At 41.2% G+C, this 20,836-nt stretch overlaps 1 protein-coding gene across 1 annotated transcript; it reads left to right on the top strand.

Moving 5' to 3' along the window:
- Window positions 1–8,210: 8,210 nt before the first annotated feature.
- PSBX (photosystem II subunit X) lies at window positions 8,211–8,779 on the top strand. Its single transcript, XM_079060904.1, has one exon. It carries the CDS (start codon window positions 8,305–8,307, stop codon window positions 8,659–8,661), a length of 357 nt encoding a protein of 118 aa, XP_078917030.1. The 5' UTR covers window positions 8,211–8,304; the 3' UTR covers window positions 8,662–8,779.
- The last annotated feature ends 12,057 nt before the right edge of the window (window positions 8,780–20,836 follow it).

Genomic DNA, 20,836 nt, shown 5'->3' with positions numbered 1-20,836 from the left:
AATCGTTTAGTAGTTCTACCCACCGCCTTTGTCTCATGTTGAGTTCCTTTTGATTGAGGATGTGTTGAAGGCTTTTATGATCGGTGAAGATTGTACATTTCGTGCCGTAGAGATAGTGCATCCAGATCTTTAGAGCGAAAACGACTGCTCCTAGTTCGAGATCGTGCGTGGTATAGTTGACCTCGTGCGTCTTGAGTTGTCTCGAGGCGTATGCGATGACCTTCCCTAGTTGCATCAGCACACATCCAAGTCCCTATTTTTACGCATCACAGTAGACCACAAAGTCTTCTGTTCCTTCTGGCAAGGATAATATAGGTGCGCTGCATAGGGCTCGCTTTAGTGTTTGGAATGCAACGTCTTGTTTTTCTCCCCAACTGAAGGTTACACCCTTCTGAGTTAGGGTGGTAAGTGGCTTAGCAATCTTTGAGAAGTTTTGTATGAACCTCCGGTAATACCCGGCAAGGCCCAAGAATTGTCGGATTTCCGTTGGAGTCCTTGGAGTTGTCCAGTTCTCGATTGCCTTGATTTTGGAAGGGTCCACGTGTATCCCCTCCTTGCTGACCACGTGACATAGGAAATCTACTTTCCGAATCCAAAATTCGCATTTTGAGAATTTTGCGTATAGCTTCTCTGTCCTTAATGTTTCCAAGACCTGTCGGAGGTGTTAGCTATGCTCCTCCTTGCTCCTTGAATAGATGAGTATATCATCTATGAACACGATCACAAATTTGTCTAGGAAAGGACGACATAATCGGTTCATCAAGTCCATGAACACCGCCGGTGCATTTGTCAATCCAAAGGGCATAACTACAAACTCGTAGTGACCATAGCGAGTTCGGAATGCCGTTTTGGGAATGTCTCCTTCCAGGACTCGCAGCTGGTGGTACCCAGATCTTAAATCGATCTTTGAGAAGTAACTCGCTCCTTGTAGTTGGTCGAACAGATCGTCTATGCGCGGTAAGGGATATCGGTTCTTGATCGTGAGTTTGTTCAGTTCCCGGTAATCGATGCACATACGAAAAGATCCGTCCTTCTTCTTTACGAACAAAACCGATGCTCCCCATGGTGAGAAGCTCCGTCTAATGAACCCTTTGCTTAGAAGTTCGTTCAGCTGGCTGGATAATTCCTGCATTTCTGCCGGTGCTAGACGGTACGACGATTTTGCTACTGGGGTAGCTCCGGGAATCAAGTCGATCCTGAACTCGACTTGACGTTCTGGTGGGACTCCTGGAAGATCTTCGGGGAAAATGTCGGGGAAATTGCAGACTTCCGGAATGTATTTAATGTCTTTCACTTCTCGATTCTTGTCTACCACGTGGGCTAGAAAGGCATGATATTCTTTGCTAAGGTATTTTCGGGCTTTGACGCAAGAGATGATTTGTAAATTGATACTGGGTTTGTCCCCATAAATGATAAGAGTTTTGCCGCTTGGCAGATTAAGGCGAACGACCCTTTCGTGACAAAGTATATCGGCATGGTGAAGGCTTAACCAGTCCATACCGATGATGACATCAAAACTTCTTATAGTAATCGACATTAGATCGATTTAGAACGAGTGTTCATTTAAATCTAACGTGCAGCCTATGTACATATCGTTTGTGCTTTCTGTTTTACCGTTTGCCATTTCTACTGTAAATATATTATTGAGTGCTTGGGGTTTTTGCTTAAGTAAGTGTTTGAATTTATGACTCACGAAACTTCTCTCCGCACCATAGTCAAAGAGTATGCATGCATAAATGTTGTTGAGGAGAAACGTACCTGTAACCACTGTGGGATCGGCTATTGCCTCGTTCTGCCCTATTGCCAGCACTCTTCCTACACCGCCAGCATTCTTTGCCTTAGGGCAATCCCTCTTGTAGTGCCCAGTTTCCCCACACCCATAACATGCCTGGCTCACTCCAGCACCAGGAACTTGGGTGATTGGTCGCGCCGGTGCCTTACAGAAACGGGCAGTGTGCCCTTCCCTGTCACAGTTTTTACAGTGCATCTCCCGGAAATTCCCATTGTGATGGTAATTGAATTTGTTGCACTTTGGTAGGTTCCCAACATATTGTTTTACCGGCGTAGGGGTAACAGGGACAGCAGTGGGGGCAGTAGCAGCATGGACCGCCACTATTTGTTTCTTTGAAGGTTCTTGCGAAGTTTGACCTTTCCTTTTGTTCCAAAACTTCTTGTTGTTGTTGTTGTTGGCATTGCTGTTATTGTTGTTGCTTCCTTTGGTTAGTTCCGGGACGACGGTCGTGACATCTTGGCAGACCCCATGATCGACGAGGGACTGTGCCAGTTGTTTGGCACTGTCGAACGTCGTGGGTTTGGAAGCTAGCACACTTCCTCGAAGCTGGGGCGATAGCCCTCAGATATACCTTTCCACCTTCTTGCTTTCTAGGGCCATCATCCCTGGGCAAAGTATTGTCAAATCACTGAACCTATTCGTATAGGTTGTGATGTCCGAGCCCACCATAGTCAATCCCCAAAGCTCCTGTTCAAGTTTCTGGATCTCGCCCCTTGGGTAGTACTCTCGCAGTAGCATTTGCTTCAGGTTCTCCCAACCCATGGAGTTTGCCACCACCAGAGTTAGTGACTTGACGTGGCCATTCCACCACGTTAGGGATCGTTCGGAGAAAGTACATGCGACAAATTTTACTTTGCTCTCTTCAGGGCATGAGCATATCTCGAACACGGCTTCCGTTTTCTCTATCCATTGGGATAGAGCCATTAATCCCCCAGTTCCATTAAAGGGGATGGGTTTGCTGTTGGAGAAGTCCTTATAAGTACATTCCCCGGAACGTCCCTGGTTTTGGCCATTAGTAGAGCTATTTATTCCTCCTCCTGATCCGTTGTTACTCATTTGTGCCATTGATGCAGTTACGGCAACTGTTACAGCAGCCTGAAAGGTAGCAGCATCCATCGACGTAGGTGGTGGTGGAGGTGGTGTTGGTGCTCCTGTAGTATTGAAGCGTCGAGGATTCCTTCTTGGTGGCATGATTCTGCCATAAGTTAAGATACGAATTCTTGATAAGTCTTCAAAAATGATTATGAAAAGTCTTAGTATCATATGCTTTGCGTTCCGAACATTACCGAATTTGTAAGTAAATGGAAACTTTCAATAATAAGTGTATGATTTCCTTAGTATCTTAAGAACTTAATGGTATACTCAAGGAAATAATAAATGCATGTCATTCTCATTGATATTAGTATTTGATACAACGATCAGGAAAATTTAACCTTACATGGGTCTAGGGTACATCAATGATTAAAGGGAAAATTTGACAGCATTTCGAGCCCCCGAATTGTGCACTCACAATCCGTCGGGTTTACATTGAAAAAGAAAGAGTAACACCAACACTTAGTCGATAAGTATATATACAAAGCACCAGAAGTACGCGCTCTACTCCGAGCGGGTAGCACGTTACGGACCATGGTATGGGGTTGTGGAAGTCTTAGCTCGGGCTACTTGTCGTTCAGCCTCGATGATACACCTCTCCATTGCGGATTGGTTCTTACGGAACTCCCTTACTTCGGCTCTAGCAGCAGTAATGTCCTTCTGAAGGGAAAATGTGTGCTCTATTGTCCGCTCATGTTCTTCGTCCAGACGACGAAGACGTACCGCAGTGGCCCCAATGTCCAAGAGTTGGCTGGCATTCACTCTTGCTTGTTCGCCTTGGTTGGCAATGCGACGAACCATGACAGGGAGTGCCCTGTCAGCCGAACCCCCGTTGCTGAGGTTATAAAAGCCTCGTGTCATGCCGTAGGGTGGGCGTTGCCCTTGTTCCCTGCTCCATCGCTTCAGATCCACAACCCAGCGGGGCGCCGGGCCCTGAAAGTTCCTTTGGGGATTTGCTGCTCTTCTGACTCTTCATTTGGGTCTTCCTCAGGATCCTCTTCGGAATCCTCTTCAGGCTCCTCCTCGGGAATCTCTTCGGGATCTTCCTCTGGGTCCTCTTCAATCCAGCCTCCATTACCCTGGTTAGGGTAGTAGGGATCCCCGGGAATGTGAAATCCTGCCATTTTGTCTAGTCGAGAAATAGAGGCAATAGAATTTTATAAAAACTTGGGAGTAAAAAGGTAATTTTTGATAAATAAATTTTTTATTTATTTGACGATTTCCTAAATTTAACTAAATATCGAGGTTCGCACGATTATTATAGTTCTTATGGTTTTATAAAATACCCCTATAGTATTTCAAATTTGTAAGTTTGATTCTAGTATTTTCTTTGGTAAGTTTTCGACTTGTTGCTCACTACGACCATTCCTCGACATACGTTGGTCATATCCAAGATAAATATAGTTGATCACGCTATATTTATTCTCGATTGGATTACATACCCCGAGGCCTAGTCGTAGTGTCGCAACTTGCCTTAATACTTTTGTAAAATTTTGCTATGATACGAGACCGATGCATGCGTGTATTTATACTTTTATAATATATATATATATATATATATATATATATATATATATATATATATATATATCATTTTAATTTATTAAAAGTATCGTTTATGAAAACGTTTTGTCAGAGGGTTTTGGTCCCTTTGCATTTATAGTTTGTATATCTTATGTGGTTCGATATACTTAGTTCACTATAAACAATGCTCTGATACCAATCTGTCACACACCCAAACCAGAATGGCGGAAACATTCGGGGGTGGATGACTTCACGTAGTATCATAACAATTGAATATTTGTAAAGAAAGTAACCCAACCATCATAAATATAATAAAAGTTACATCGTTGCATGTAATACATGTTTCAAAAGAATATTACAAATATGATGATTTAAAATGTTTTGATAACAGACGCCTTAGCGTTCCTTCTCCAAAAGCTGATGGTTACCTGTATTACTGATCCCCTGAGAAATACAAGTAGTTTTGAAAAAGTGTCAACAATTAAGTTGGTGAGTTCATAAGCGTTTTTGTACTAAAATTCGTATGTCTTTTTGGTAAAAATGACTGAACATGTTTTCCAGAAAATCCAATATTTTCTATGTATGCGTGATAGTTTGAAAAAGTACCAAAGGCTGGAATGCAATAGTATCTTTCATGCTAAAATGGAGATAGTGAATTTATACATATATAATGTAACACTGAATGCATTTAAGAGTCTCGTAAATCAAAGTATTTCGATATTCCATGTGAGATTTATAACCATGCTATTGACCCAGACTGCCTGTAACAATGTTCTTCAGGCGTTGCAATGTTATGACGTTTGTCACCCCAGACCTGCCGGTCTAACTGTAGCTAACAGTTTAGGTGCGGGATTGTCAATCTCGTATAATTCTATACACAAGTATCACGCTCTCCCTACAAGAGATTATGGTTTATAATACATGACTTGAAATGCGTACTTGAGAGTACGGTGAAGCCGGATGTCTAACAAAACTTAGTATCAAATAGATTTACGGAATGAAAAGTCCACATTTCTTGTAAATGAAAGTATTTCCTTTTTATCGTGTTTATGAAAAGATATCATGAATAACTTGTAAACTATACCCATTATAGTTTTTCAAAAGTGTGTTCCATTTGGTGATAAAAACTTGACGTAATACCAACTTTGCATGTAAAGTGTAACGTTAGTATTAATGTTGTTTAACAGATGTAAGTAAAATATTCGAAACCATATATAATGGTGCGTATTTGAACATAAGTTTTTCTTGTGTTTCACTTGTATCCCCCCCTAAAACATGAAAAAGATGTGAAAATGTAGGGGTATGAACTCACCTGGAAAGTGTGATGATTTGATGGAAACGAGACTTTACTCGGGTAGCGCTTCGACCGGGAAGTGGTAAGTTTCTTGGGATTCTCGGAGCTTCGGACCTTCGTCGGAACTCGGATATGTAACCGGGGTGTCGGGGTCGTCTTGGGATGCTAAACGTAGAGTAGAAGTGAGAGAGAAGAGGGAAATGAGCAAGGAAAGTCGGAACCCACGCATCCTTTATATAGGGGCTGGTCATGGCGCGAACGCGGGGCGTTCCTGCTGGGTACGCACGACGTTCCCCTGAACGCAGCGCTTTCCGAAGCTATATTACGTCATTGCTTACGAACCTCGGATGGGATGGCGAAGAGTCAGGTTTGCGAGAACGAACGCGGCGCGTTCCCTCGGAACGCAGGGCGTTCCCTTCGGACCCGCCTCGAAGTGTGTGCCCAAAACTTGTAAAATCGGTAACTTTCGCGTACGAGCTCCGTTTTCGACGTTCTTTATATGCACGCGAATGTGAGAATATACTCTACAACTCTCGTTTAGACTTCATCGGCTAATTTTGACTTTATTTTTAATAATATATTTTTAACAGGCCGGGACTGGAAAAGTCCGTTAAAAATCCATAACTTCTTCATCTGGCGTCCGTTTTCGTCTGTCTTTTTACCGTTGTACTACTATTGTCGATACCTTCAATTCTCGTTTAGGTTGTGTCGGCTAAAAATCTCTCGATCTTTATTTCGAGTTTTTAGCTGTCTACTGCTGTTCCGAAACTTAGAAAAATCATAACTTCCTCATACGAAGTCAGATTTGGGCGTTCTTTTTGTGTATGCTCACGGTTTAACATAATCTACGACTTTCGTTTAGATACCTAAGGCTAAAAAGTATTTTATTGAAGTTTCACTTTTTACGCTTAACAGTGTTTTACCGGTTGGGTCGCGGATTTTCGATTGGTCATAACTTTTTCGTTATAACTCGGATTTGAGTGTTCTTTATATATTTGGAAACCTTGACAATATATCTATCATTTTATGCAACCCAAATGAGACTTTAGAACACTTCATTTTTGACGCCATTTATTACATCAAAAAATAGTTTAATATTATTTGACTTTTTGAACATTACATTGACTCGAAATATCGGGTTGTCACAGATCAATATGATTAGGGCTTGGATCCACAAGATCCAAGCCAAGCAATGCTTCCTCAAGAAACTCCTTCCACAATAAGCACCAAAAACTCACTAAATCACCAAAAAGCTCAAGAATCACTCAAATGGAGGCTAAGGGTCGATTTCTAGGGTTTAGAGGGACGGAGGCTGAAGATATTAAGGTTAGGTTATGAGATAAGGAGCTTAAATAGGGTCCACGACCCTAAAATAGGGTTTGAATCTGATTGGAGTACGCCCAACGTACATATGGTACGCCTAATGTATTCCGAAGAGCACCCGCGACCATCCTGGTCAGTACGCCCAACGTACGCCAACGTACGCCCCACATACTGCTCACTTCACTAGTATACCCCGCGTACCCTTTGTGTACGCCCCGCGTACTCGGCTGAACCCTGAAACCACCAAACTTCCGAAGGTCACAACTTCTTCGTTATAAGTCCGTTTCCGACGATCCTTATATCCACAAAAAGGTAAAGAGAATCCCTACATTTCTATCAACTTTATTTTTCCTAGAACCCACTCGAGCTCAGATCCAAAATTCATGAAAGGCCCGAACCAACGCCTTTACCGATACCCTTGTGCTCTAAAGCACAAACCGAACTCTTTAATCACACAACCTACCTTACCCACATCCAAAAGGTCTAAACCTTTCTTCTTAAAGCCTCAAAACCTTCTCATACCCAAATCACGGCCCACGAGCCTTAAATCACAGAACGATCCGAAACAGTATGTTACATAACAACCATGTGTGTCGGTATAAATTTGAGTTTGTCTACGTTTCGATATAATTTTTTTTTTACATTTCCGTGTTTATTTTTTTGTATGTTTGTTACTTATGATGCGGGTCACATATAATACAATTGTGATTATTTGAATTTTTGTTCGTTAACTTAAAAAATAATAATATTGCTTACTTATTTTTATGTACGTATCGGTATAAATTCGAGCTTCTTTGTGTTTCGATGAAAATTTTGTATACATTTTCATGCTTATTTTTATGTATGTTTCCTACGTATGAGTTCGGTCACATATAAAGGTACTTAACTTTTATCAATAAAATTATCAAAATTCACCTTACAAAACGAATTGTCGTCGTTGCAACACGCGACGTGCAAAAACCTAGTTTTAAGTAGAAACCAAAATTACACCTTTATTGTTACTAAAATGAAAACCTATACAAAATGTCAAAATCACACATAAACATTGATTTTACAAATTAATTGAATTTTGATTTAAAAATAATGAGGTTGCATGGATGGATGGAAGGATAAGGTTATCCACCAAAACCAAGTGGAAAAGCAGCCACATCGGACTCCAAGATATGGAGATCACAAATACCCTTCATCTCCATTTCTCACCTCTCAACCTTCCTTTAACTCACCCATCATTCTTTTTTCATCGATCGACACACAGAAGCAAAAAAAAGAAGAAGCATCAATGGCCTCCACATCTGCAGTTTCCATGGCTATGCCATTGACCCACAAGACCGCTCTCCCACTATCGAACTCCTTCTTTAACCCATTGACACTCAAGGTTTCTTCGTCTAAGATAGTGGCTGCACCATCCAAACGATTGGTGGTTCAGAGCTCTTTGAAGGAGAAGGCAGTGACGGCTTTGACCGCCGCAGCTCTAACGGCGTCGATGGTGGTTCCTGATGTAGCAGAGGCGGCGTCTAGTGTTACTCCGTCGCTGAATAACTTCTTGCTCAGCATTGGGGCTGGTGGTGCCGTGCTTGTTGCCATTTTGGGAGCTGTGATTGGTGTTTCCAATTTTGATCCTGTGAAGCGTGGCTGAGCTAATGTTTGTGTTATCCTTTTGAAAATTTTATTTTTGTGATTGGTGTATTTCTCTTCTGGTGATTTCTCTGTGTATTATGTGTATCTTCTTTATAAAACAAACTTATTAATCTTAATCTTTTTCTTGGCCAGTCTATGCATAAAAAGTAGTAATCTTTATCAATTTTGGTTTATAGGAAAGTACTCATTTACTTGATTAGATTAGGGAGTAATTATTGAAAAGGATTAAAAGATTTCTAAGAGAACGTTCTTTCCGTTTTATATTTCTTATTATATACGGTGTTGTTCTAATCTCCGAATGACAGCCATGTTACATTGCTTTCTAAAGCAATTAATCCTTTTCTCGTTCTGTTAGTAGGAAGCTAGTTAGCTGTTATTAGTTTGTGTGTTGTGGAAATTGAAAAATGTACTTATATTATTATCAAATTTATGATATTTTTTGGGGCACTTAAGATTAGAGTATTTTAGGTTTGGCGTAACACTAGCTTTGGCTATGGGCATGAACTTCTAGACACAACATCACAAGTTTGGCGTTAACGGTAATATCAGTGCGAACACTAATGTTCTCACTAGTCTTTTCGAAATCACACCAATAACAGTTTTTGGCTGTCAATGGCGAGAAATTTTGTGAATAATATGAGCTGTATCCCCATAAACATCTGTCTTTTACCCAAATGTGTTATACGACATAGGTTCAACCCCTCCCGAAATAGAGCTTAATGGGTTCATATTCTTGCGTAAGTTACCAATTCTAAGATGGACATGGACGTCTTTGTTATAAAAGTTTTCTTAACCCATGGAGTCATGTCTCACGCATATATATGGCTTCATGATAAGGCTAGTTCGAGATAGCCAATCCCCGTAGAATTTAGAGAAGGAAGAAAACACAAGAATTAGAGCAATTTTCTGGATATTTTTCATAATCAACTAACAAAGTTTACATATGCATTCTTAGGAAAAACAACTAGCTCAAATGTAGGAAAACATACATGCATTAAGGGAAAATGAGGTCATATTTAGATGCTGGTAACTATCACCAAGGTGACCAAGTCTTCCAAGCAACTTCCACTGACCACTTGAATCTGATGGCCTTTAAGATCTCCCTCCTGGCCGTTCTCAGTGACGAGCCTAGAATGGAAACCTACGTGGCTCACAGTGTAAATAAAACCAATATATAAAAATAGAAAATGGGCTTTCCCGGTTCTCTCTATCAAGTCTGCAGGACCTGATATTGTATGTATGACTGTTTTTGTTGGTACTAATTCTGAAAAATATTTTTTTGATTTCAGAATAGTATGTGTACTATCACTATCTGCTATACAAAGATCTCCAATCTTTTGTGCTCCAGTTGGACTCATATTAAACTTCACATATAAAAGGAATAATAAGTGAATAAACATAATCATAATTATTATTAAAAAGAAAGCTCATTTATTGTAGGAAAGACATTACATGAGAAACAAACGAAGGAAAAACAGTTTTACTAGAACAATAATAGATTTTTTTTTAGTTTATGTCTTCCATGTCATTGCAGAAATCAACAACATTTAGTGGAGTGAATTCAACATTATCAATGAGGTTTGCTTCTTTTCCTTTTCCTTTAGAGCTTTCGTGCTGATAACGTGTTATGAATTAAGCGTAATTAATGTAACTATAAATCAAACCAAACTAGTAAACTTTGATAAGAACTTTAATTGAGAAGAAAGAATATTTAGAGAGAATATGAAAGTTATATCTCTTATAACTTTTTGGTGTGTTTCATTCTTTACAATGGAGGAGTATTTATACTACAAATTTTACTAACATATAATTGTAACTAGTTAGAAATGTTGACAAATTTGTCATGCACCAATTATTATGTCATCCACCAATTATTTACAACACCACCAATTATTTACAACACCACCAATTATTTACAACACTCCCCCTTGGATGACATCATTTTAGCATTCAACTTTGACGTACTGCCTCATTAAAAACCTTGCTAAAGAAAACCCAGTGGGAAAAAAAACTTTAGCGAAGGGAAAAAGAGTGCAGTGTATAGTTGACTCCCCCTTATTTAGACATCCGTCACATTATGTTCTATGCACATGTCGCATTCCGATGCCATGGACATGTTTCCTGAAGATTGCAGTAGGAAGTGCCTTCGTAAAAAGGTCTGCTGCATTGTTACTGGATTGAACATATTTGATTTCAACTTGATGGTTCTTTATAAGCTCTTGAGTGTACTAAAAAAACTTTGGAGGTATATGTTTTGTCCTGTCGCTCTTGATATATCCCTCTTTCATTTGAGTGACACATGCTGAGTTATCTTCATAAATTAAAGTTGGACATATATCATTTTCAAGTCCACATGAAGTTAAAACTAGTTGTGTCATCGATCTTAACCATGTACATTCTCTACTAGCTTCATTTAGCGCAATTACTTCAGCATGATTTGAGGATGTGGCAACAAGTGTTTGCTTTTGAGAACGCCAGGAAATTGCAGTACCTCCATTCATGAATACATATCCAGTTTGAGATCTAGCTTTATGAGGATCAGACAAATAACCTGCATCTGCATAACCAATCAAGCCTTGTTTTGAATTGTTAGGGTAAAATAACCCTAAATCACTAGTTCCTCGAAGGTATCGAAAAATATGTTTGATTCCATTCCAATGTCTTTTTGTTGGGGCTGAACTAAATCTTGCTAGCAAGTTTACAGCGAAAGAAATGTCAGGTCTAGTACAATTGGTAAGATACATAAGAGCTCCAGTTGCATTTAGATATGGTACTTCTGAACCAAGGACTTCTTCATTTTCTTCGCATGGACGAAATGGATCCTTGTCAATATTTAATGATCTAACAACCATTGGAGTGCTTAAAGGATTTGCATTTTCCATATTGAAACGTTTCAAGACTCTTTCTGTGTAATTTGATTGATGCACAAGTATTCTGTTAGGCATATGCTCAATCTGTAAACCAAGACAATATTTGGTTTTTCCAAGATCTTTCATTTCAAATTCTTTCTTTAAAAGTTCAATCACTTCAAGGATTTCTTTATTCGTTCCAATGATGTTTAGATCATCAACATAGACTGCTATGATCACATATCCAGATGTTGTTTTCTTAATAAATACACATGGACAAATAGTGTTATTTTTATAACCTTTACTTGTCAAATAATCGCTTAAACGATTGTACCACATGCGCCCAGATTGTTTTAACCCATACAAAGATCTTTGTAATTTTATAGAATACATTTCTTTGGGTTTTGCACTTAACGCTTCAGGCATTTTAAATCCTTCAGGGATTTTCATATAGATATCACTATCAAGTGATCCATACAAGTAAGCTGTAACAACATCCATAAGACGCATCTCTAAATTTTTAGATACTGTCAAGCTGATTAAATATCTGAAAGTGGTTGCATCCATTACCGATGAATAAGTTTCTTCATAATCAATTCCAGGTCTTTGAGAGAAACCTTGAGCAACAAGACTGGCCTTGTATCTTACAATTTCGTCTTTCTCATTTCTTTTTCGTACGAAGATCCATCTATATCCTAATGGTTTCACAACTTCAGGTGTGAGGATAATGTTCCCAAAAACCTTTCTCTTGTTAAGAGAATTTAATTCAACTTGCATAGCTTCCTTCCATTTAGCCCAATCATTTCTTCTTTGACATTCAATGACAGATTGTGGTTCGGGATCATCATTCATAATATCACATGCAACTGAATAAGAAAATATTGCACCTATATTGTCAGTTTCATTTTGGTCACATATTCTATTTGTCTGACCATAATTTAATGCATCATCCTCCTTTCCTGGGGGAATTTGAATAATTCGTGTTTCTCCAGGAACACTTTCATCGTGATCTAGTGCATTTTCTGCTCCTCTTCTTTTTCGTGGGTTCTTATCCTTAGAACCAAATGGCCTTCCACGCTTCAGGCGTGTTTTAGACTCTTGAGTGACTTTATCATCAGATTGTCCATGTGGAATGTCAATTCGAGCTGGAACATTGACAGCTGGTATATATGATTTAGTCACCCTTTTTGTGTCAGTAAATGCATCAGGTAATTGATTTGCCATTTCTTGGAAATGCATTATCTTTTGAACTTCCATGTCACATTGCTTTGTGCGAGGGTCAAGATATGATAAAGTAGGCTCATGCCATGACACATCCTTTTCCAGAATCTTCTTTTCTTCACCTAATGATGGGAAATTTGCCTCATCAAATTGACAATCTGCTAGGCGTGCTATGAAAACATCACCTGTTAATGGTTCAAGATATCTTATAATAGAGACTGACTCATAACCAACATATATTCCCAACCTTCTTTGAGGACCCATTTTTGTCCGTTGAGGTGGTGCAATAGGGACATATACTGCACACCCAAAAATTCTCAAATGGGATTTATTTGGCTCTTGACCGAAAGCAAGTTGTAGTGGAGAATATACATGATATGAACTTGGTCTTATGCGTATCAATGATCCAGCATGTAAGATTGCATGGCCCCAAACAGAAACAGGAAGTTTGGTCCTCATTAGCTGGAGATGTTTAAGCAGTGATTCAGCTAAACCATTTTGTGTGTGTACATGAGCAACTGGATGCTCAACAACAATTCCTACAGACATACAATAGTCATTAAATGCTTGTGAAGTAAATTCACCAGCATTATCAAGTCTCACTCTTTTGATAGTATAATCAGGGAAATGTGCCCTTAATTTAATAATTTGGGCAAGAAACTTTGCAAATGCCATATTACGAGTTGATAATAGGCAAACATGAGACCATTTGCTGGATGCATCTATTAAGACCATAAAGTATCTAAATGGTCCAGATGGTGGGTGAATCGGTCCACATATATCACCTTGAATTCTTTCTAGAAATCTAGGTGACTCCCTTTCAACTTTCATTGGAGAATGTTTTATAATTAACTTTCCAAGGGAACAAGATGCACATGGTTTTATGCTATTGGATTGAGGAAACTTTTGGTCCTTCAATGGATGCCCGTGTGTATTCTCAATTATCCTTCACATCATTGTTAATCCTGGGTGGCCCAACCTATCATGCCATAAACTGAATGTCCCAGGATCACAATGTTTTCTGTTTACTACCATATTTGATTCAATCATATGTATATATGTATAATGCAGACCAGAATCAAGTGTTGGTAGTTTTTCAAGCACATGGTTTTTTTCTATAATATACATATATTTCTTATTTTCAATGGTCACAGTTTTTGTGTCATAACCTTTGAAATATATGTCATTGAAACTTAATAAGTTTCTATTAGACTTTGGAGAAAATAAGGCATTTTCTATACAAAAGCTTGTACCATTTGGTAATACAAAATGGGTTTTCCCGGTTCCCTCTATCAAGTCTGCAGGACCTGATATTGTATGTATGACTGTTTTTGTTGGTACTAATTCTGAAAAATATTTCTTTGATTTCAGAATAGTATGTGTACTACCACTATCTGCTATACAAAGATCTCCAATCTTTTGTGCTCCAGTTGGACTCATATTAAACTTCACATATAAAAGGAATAATAAGTGAATAAACATAATCATAATTATTATTAAAAAGAAAGCTCATTTATTGTAGGAAAGACATTACATGAGAAACAAACGAAGGAAAAACAGTTTTACTAGAACAATAATAGATTTTTTTTTAGTTTATGTCTTCCATGTCATTGCAGAAATCAACAACATTTAGTGGAGTGAATTCAACATTATCAATGAGGTTTGCTTCTTTTCCTTTTCCTTTAGAGCTTTCGTGCTGATAACGTGTTATGAATTAAGCGTAATTAATGTAACTATAAATCAAACCAAACTAGTAAACTTTGATAAGAACTTTAATTGAGAAGAAAGAATATTTAGAGAGAATATGAAAGTTATATCTCTTATAACTTTTTGGTGTGTTTCATTCTTTACAATGGAGGGGTATTTATACTACAAATTTTACTAACATATAATTGTAACTAGTTAGAAATGTTGACAAATTTGCCATGCACCAATTATTATGTCATCCACCAATTATTTACAACACCACCAATTATTTACAACAATATATATATATATATATATATATATATATATATATATATATATATATATATATATATATATATATATACAAAATAGGTGGGTCAAGTGACCCACCTTGATACTGTGTATACTCGTCAATGGCTATTCTCTAATGATGCAATCATATGTATATCAGTTGCACCCACCTTCAGAATGAGCTTGTCCTTGAGCTCCTTTGCATATGTGTCTTGTGAACGAAAGTCAAGGAAACGAGCTCTGAAATCAAATGCCTTCCATATGGCTTCCGATACCACATGGGTTTTCCATGCACTACTAGAATATAGGTCTTTAATGACATGAGAACTACGACATGCACTGGTTTTATGATATGCAAAAGTGTGTGTCCTAAAAATAATGGCATCTCTTACAAAATTTAAAAGATTTAGGACATGCATTTTTGTGTGTCGTAAAATTAATGTCAAAAAAATGTGGGGTGCCCATCATAAAACTTGTGTCGTGTACAACATATTGTTTTATAATTCTTCAAATTAATGCGCATCTCTTAATAGCTAAGGGAAAACAAAATCCCCAAAAAAATTATGAAACCCCCGCATCAGATCGTCTTCTTCGTCTCTCCCCTAAATTCTAAAGGCAATATTTTTAGGTTGTTGTGCTCCCAAATTGAAACATCTATATCTTTCTTCTTCTCCAAGCGCTAATCCTTCTCCGTAACCCTAGCCACATCACCGCCACACGACCATTATATCGTCATCGTCATGTACTTCTTCCATTGTCTCTATATGAAACCCTAAGTCGTTCAGACTCTACAGACGTCCCGCATCCTCCAACTTTAACCAACCACACCATTAACTATATATCTTTGCGCTTCAGGTAAAAGAAGATCCTTTATTATTATTATTATTATTATTATTATTATTATTATTATTATTATTATTCTAAATCACGCTCACAAAATTGGCAGTGATTTAGACTCTTATTCCCTAATATGAAAGAATCGATTATTTAGGTTACATGTGTCGTGCTTACAAGGCTATTAAGGGTTTTGCAGCTTCTCCCTCTCGCGTGTGTGTACGATTATATAGGAAAAAGAAAGAATAGGATATTAGAGAGGAGGTTGAAAGTGACATTGCTCTCTTTATCACATTTTTTATGAACGTCTGAGTTGTCGTTTTTTCAAGCCCCTTTTTCTCAGCTAAGTGATGCCTTGGAGAGCTACAATGATCTTGTCCTTGACTCGACTTCAATTTTTTTCGCTGTTATTTAAGGAGCCTCAATAGAATACTCATAACCCCTATTTTACTACACAAAATGTTTTAGGGAAGTCCAACTCCACTCTTTATGCAATTTCACTACTAGCCTCCGGCCAGAGTTCAACCATTACCGGAACAATATGCAGCTCAATTTATTATGCAGGTTAGGAACTTTACTGTAACATCCCAAAGTTTGAGACCAAAAATTTTGTTTTTAAATTAAGCAAGTCATAAAATATGTTACCAAAACATTGTCAATATTACATCAGGTTTAAACCACAATGTCGTGTCTAAAAATCATAACATCATAAGTGATGGGTTTTAGAGTACAATCCCAGAAGCTCATTGCAGAAATCATGTGTGAATGTGTGATGCGCTGCTACACCGCCGACTCCTTCCCCTTAGACGAAGAGGTACCTGAAACCAAAACTGAAACTGTAAGCACAAAGCTTAGTGAGTTCCCCCATCATACCACATACCCTATAATATCGTCGGTATCTTTCAACCGGTAACTGTCATCGGTATCTTTCAACCGGTATCTGTCATCGGTATCTTTCAACCGGTGTCTGTCATCGGTATCTTTCAACCGGTAACTACCATCGGTATCTTTCAATCGGTAACTGGGGACTATTTCACCCCCTACCATTATCACACAATAACAAGGTATAATCATACAATCAGGCAAAACTGGGTACTGACCTACCCCCTCGATCCTAAAGACCGATGCCAGGGAAAAACTAATCCCTACCACTAGCATTAACACACATAACATATCATACAGGCATATCCCACAACCAAAGCACATAACCATACCAAGATAATTATCACAAAGACAATTATCTGACAACTACCATTGTTGGTGGGCCGGCATTGTGGCCTTAGACCCACCCCTACTGGAAGGTAACTCACCTCGAACGAGTAGCTGCTGATAATATGCGTGGGAAATCTCTGTCTGCTGCTGCTCCGGAAATCCTCCGGCTATAATCCCCACAAAACACTTAATCAGAGTCTGATATCTGTTCCTTGGGTAAGATGACCATTTTACCCCTGACCAAGTCCAAGTCAAAGTCAAAGTCAAAGTCAACTTCCCAGTTGACCTGACTCGCCGAGTTGGGCTGGCAACTCGTCGAGTCCCTATCTCTTCAACTGTCCTCGTCCACGTCTCTACTCGTCGAGTTTAGCAACGACTCGACGAGTTCTCCTTCTAAAACAACCCCGGATGAACCTTCATCCGACTCGCCGAGTTGTATGAACACTCGTCGAGTTCATCTTCATCCTATGAACAAGTCCTGTCCTCGACTCGCCGAGTTGTATGAACAACTCGTCGAGTTCATCTTCAAGAGTTGGGAGATTGCCTTGGACTCGCCGAGTCGGCTCATGCACTCGCCGAGTCTTATGAACTCCAGGACTATGGCTTATCCCAATACGTTTGGGTCACTCCCCTGGACCCTCTAAAACCTTTCTAACACTCAAATGGGTCTCTTGGACCATAACAGAAAGGGGAGTCTAACCTCGGACTCACCGAGTCCCAAGAACGACTCGCCGAGTCGATACAGTCCAAGTCTATTTCTTCAATTTCTGGTGTACAACTCTTGTCCAAATGATAGATCTAGGTCCCTAAACTCGATCTAGCACGTAAAGTTACGAACTTTACGTGCATGCATGGGACTTTGAGCCAAAAAGGCTCTAAAAGAGGCTCTTAAGTTGCATGTGGGTTTCCATGGGTGCAAAAGCAGCCCTTTTCTGCCTTGTAACTCCTCCATGGACCTAGATCCGAAGCCTCAACCCCCAACCATGCTTGCAATCATGGTTGGTTACCATGAATGGCTTATAAAAGCCCTAAATCTCCCCAAAAAGGGATCTAGCAAATGAACAAGCAAGGTATCGACTTTATACCTTCTGGAAACTGCAGTGGAGTCACCACGGTCATCCGCATACAGACATCCCTGATCGGCACTGCCTTGCGGCTAAGCGCGTCGGCCACCACATTGGCCTTCCCCGGGTGGTAAAGGATCTCGCAATCATAATCCTTCACCACATCTAACCACCGTCGTTGCCTCATGTTCAGATTCGGCTGATCCATGAGGTACCTTAAACTCTTGTGGTCCGTGTAAATGGTACAACGGACCCCGTAGAGGTAATGACGTGAAATCTTGAGGGCAAAAACAACCGCCCCCAGCTCCAAATCATGCATCGGATAATTCGCCTCGTGAGGCTTCAGCTGCCTCGAAGCGTAAGCAATAACGTGTCCTCTCTGCATCAAAACTGCGCCCAAACCCGAGATGGATGCATCGCAGTATACGACAAAATCCTCCATGCCCTCTGGCAGAGCTAAGATTGGCGCCTCGCACAATCTCGGTCTCAATGTCTCAAATGCAGCCTGCTGCTCAGGCCCCCATCGAAAGACCACGACTTTCCTTGTCAATCGGGTCAAGGGCACGACTATCTTGGAGAAGTCCTGAATGAACCTCCAATAGTAGCCTGCCAGTCCCAGGAAGCTCTGAATCTCGGATGGAGACCTCGAAACCTCCCACCTCATCACGGCCTCCACCTTGGCCGGATCAACCGAAATCCCGTCCTGGTTGACAAGGTGCCCAAGAAACTGCACCTCGCGTAACCAGAACTCGCACTTGGAGAACTTGGCATACAAGCTCTCCCTCCTCAAAGTATCCAACACCTCTCGCAAGTGCTCCTCATGCTGCTCTCGCGTCTTGGAATAAACCAAGATGTCATCGATGAAAACTATCATAGACCGATCCAACATCGGCCTGCACACGCGATTCATGAGATCCATGAACGCGGCAGGAGCATTGGTGAGCCTGAAAGGCATCACCATGAACTCATAGTGGCCATAGCGCGTTCGGAACGCAGTCTTCTGCACATCCTCCTCTCTGACCCTCATCTGATGATATCCTGAGCGCAAATCAATCTTGGAGAACCAAGATGCACCCTCTAGCTGGTCAAAGAGGTCATCAATCCTCGGAAGGGGGTAATGGTTCTTTACCGTTACCTTATTCAACTCCCGATAGTCTATACACATCCGATGCGACCCGTCCTTCTTCTTCACAAATAGAATCGGTGCTCCCCAGGGTGAACTGCTCGGTCTAATGAACCCCTTGTCTAACAGCTCATGCAGCTGTATAGATAACTCCTGCATCTCAGGAGGAGCCAGCCGATACGGTGCCTTAGCTGTCGGAGCCGCACCAGGGACTAGGTCGATTATGAACTCTACCTGCCTCTCCGGAGGTATCTCTGGCAACTCTTCGGGGAATACGTCCGCAAACTCTCGCACCACTGGCACATCGCCCACCGTCGCCTTACCCGCCTCCCGGGTATCCATAACGTAGGCGACAAATCCTGCGCAACCCTGCTGGAGGTAGCGCCTAACTCTAGCTGCTGAACATAAGGCCGGTCCTCGCTGTGGCCTCTCACCCTAAACCACCAGCTCTCCCCCACTTGGGGTCATGATCCTCACCAGCTGCTGCGAGCAGTCGATCACTGCCCCATTGGGGCTCAGCCAATCCATACCGATAATAACCTTGTTCCCCCGCAAAGGTACAGGAACCAAGTCTACCAGGTAACGCTCCTCGAACAATCTCAAAACACAGTCCCTGAAGACCTCTGATGCTCGCACTGACCGGTCGTCCACAATTTCGACCTCTAGAGGGAAATCCAACATGCCCGAAGACTCAGGAAACTTCTTGCTAAGCGCAAGAGAGACAAACGAGCGGGTAGCACCCGAATCAAACAACACCTGAACTGGGATACCGTTCACATGGAATGATCCTAACAAGGCACATACATAATATATCAAAATCGCAGTGGCATAACATAAAAGCGTAAATAAGAAATCATACCCGTCACCACATCGGGTGCAGCGCGTGCCTCCTCGGCTGTCAGCTGAAATGCTCGGCTCCGTACCACTGGAGCCTCCGTCTTGACCTTCCAGCCATCCATAACCCGCGCAGTCGCCGGAGTTAGCGCCACTGCTGGCGCCGCAACATCTGTCGTCAATCTGGGGCAATTGGCCTTCTTATGGCCTCTCTGATTGCAATGGAAGCAAATCAGGTATGATGTCTGAACCGCAGGGGTAGGTGCAGTACAATCTCTGCCAAAATGCCTAGTCTTGCCGCACTTATAGCACCCTGAACCCGGCCCAGTGCGGAAAACTCCCTCATGTGACCGACCGCACTTTCCACAGCGGTCCCGGCCCTGCTGGCCCTTCGACCTAGAGTCGAATCCCTTGGGTTTCTTCCCCGAAACCCCTGTAACCTGCACAGTCTCTGCCTTCCTCTTCCTGAGGTGCTCCAAATCGATCTCCCTCTCCCGCGCCCTGGCAATCATGGAGTCCAGGTTCGGACATGCCGAGAAGGTGACGTGCTCCCTGATATCGGCTCTCAACATGTCGTGGTAGCAGGTCCTCCTCATGTCCTCATCTCCCGCATACTGGGGCACCAATAACGCCCTCTCCCGGAACTTGGCGGTGATCTCCGCCATAGTCTCCGTAGTCTGTCTCATATCCAAAAACTCCCTGGCCAGCTGCTGAAGCTCCACAGCTGGTGCAAACTCGGCCCTGAATCGGGTCACGAAATCTGACCACGTCATAGCCTCGATGGCTGGGGCTCCTAATGTATCACCAATCAACTCCCACCAATCTCTGGCTCGATCCCTCAAACATCCTGCAGCAAAACGGACCTTCGACCCTTCCGGGCAGAAGCTCGTCAACTGCGCAGACTCGATGTCTACGATCCATCTCCTAGTAGCAATGGGGACCTTCACCCCATGGAAGTCCGGCGCACCACTCCCTCTAAAGTCCTTGAAGGACAGCGTGCGCGTACCCAACTGGCTGGACACCGTATCCCTCCTGAATGCCTGAAGGCGATCCTCC

The sequence above is a fragment of the Lactuca virosa genome, chromosome 7 (genome assembly GCF_052849685.1).
Source record: "Lactuca virosa cultivar CGN04683 chromosome 7, Lactuca_virosa_CGN04683_v6, whole genome shotgun sequence".
Taxonomy (NCBI): Eukaryota; Viridiplantae; Streptophyta; class Magnoliopsida; order Asterales; family Asteraceae; genus Lactuca; species Lactuca virosa.
This window is presented reverse-complemented; position numbering and strand designations above follow the sequence as displayed.

Excerpts from the sequence above, each read along its gene's own strand:
- PSBX (XM_079060904.1), top strand. The coding sequence starts at position 8,305 with ATGGCCTCCACATCTGCAGTTTCCATGGCTATGCCATTGACCCACAAG.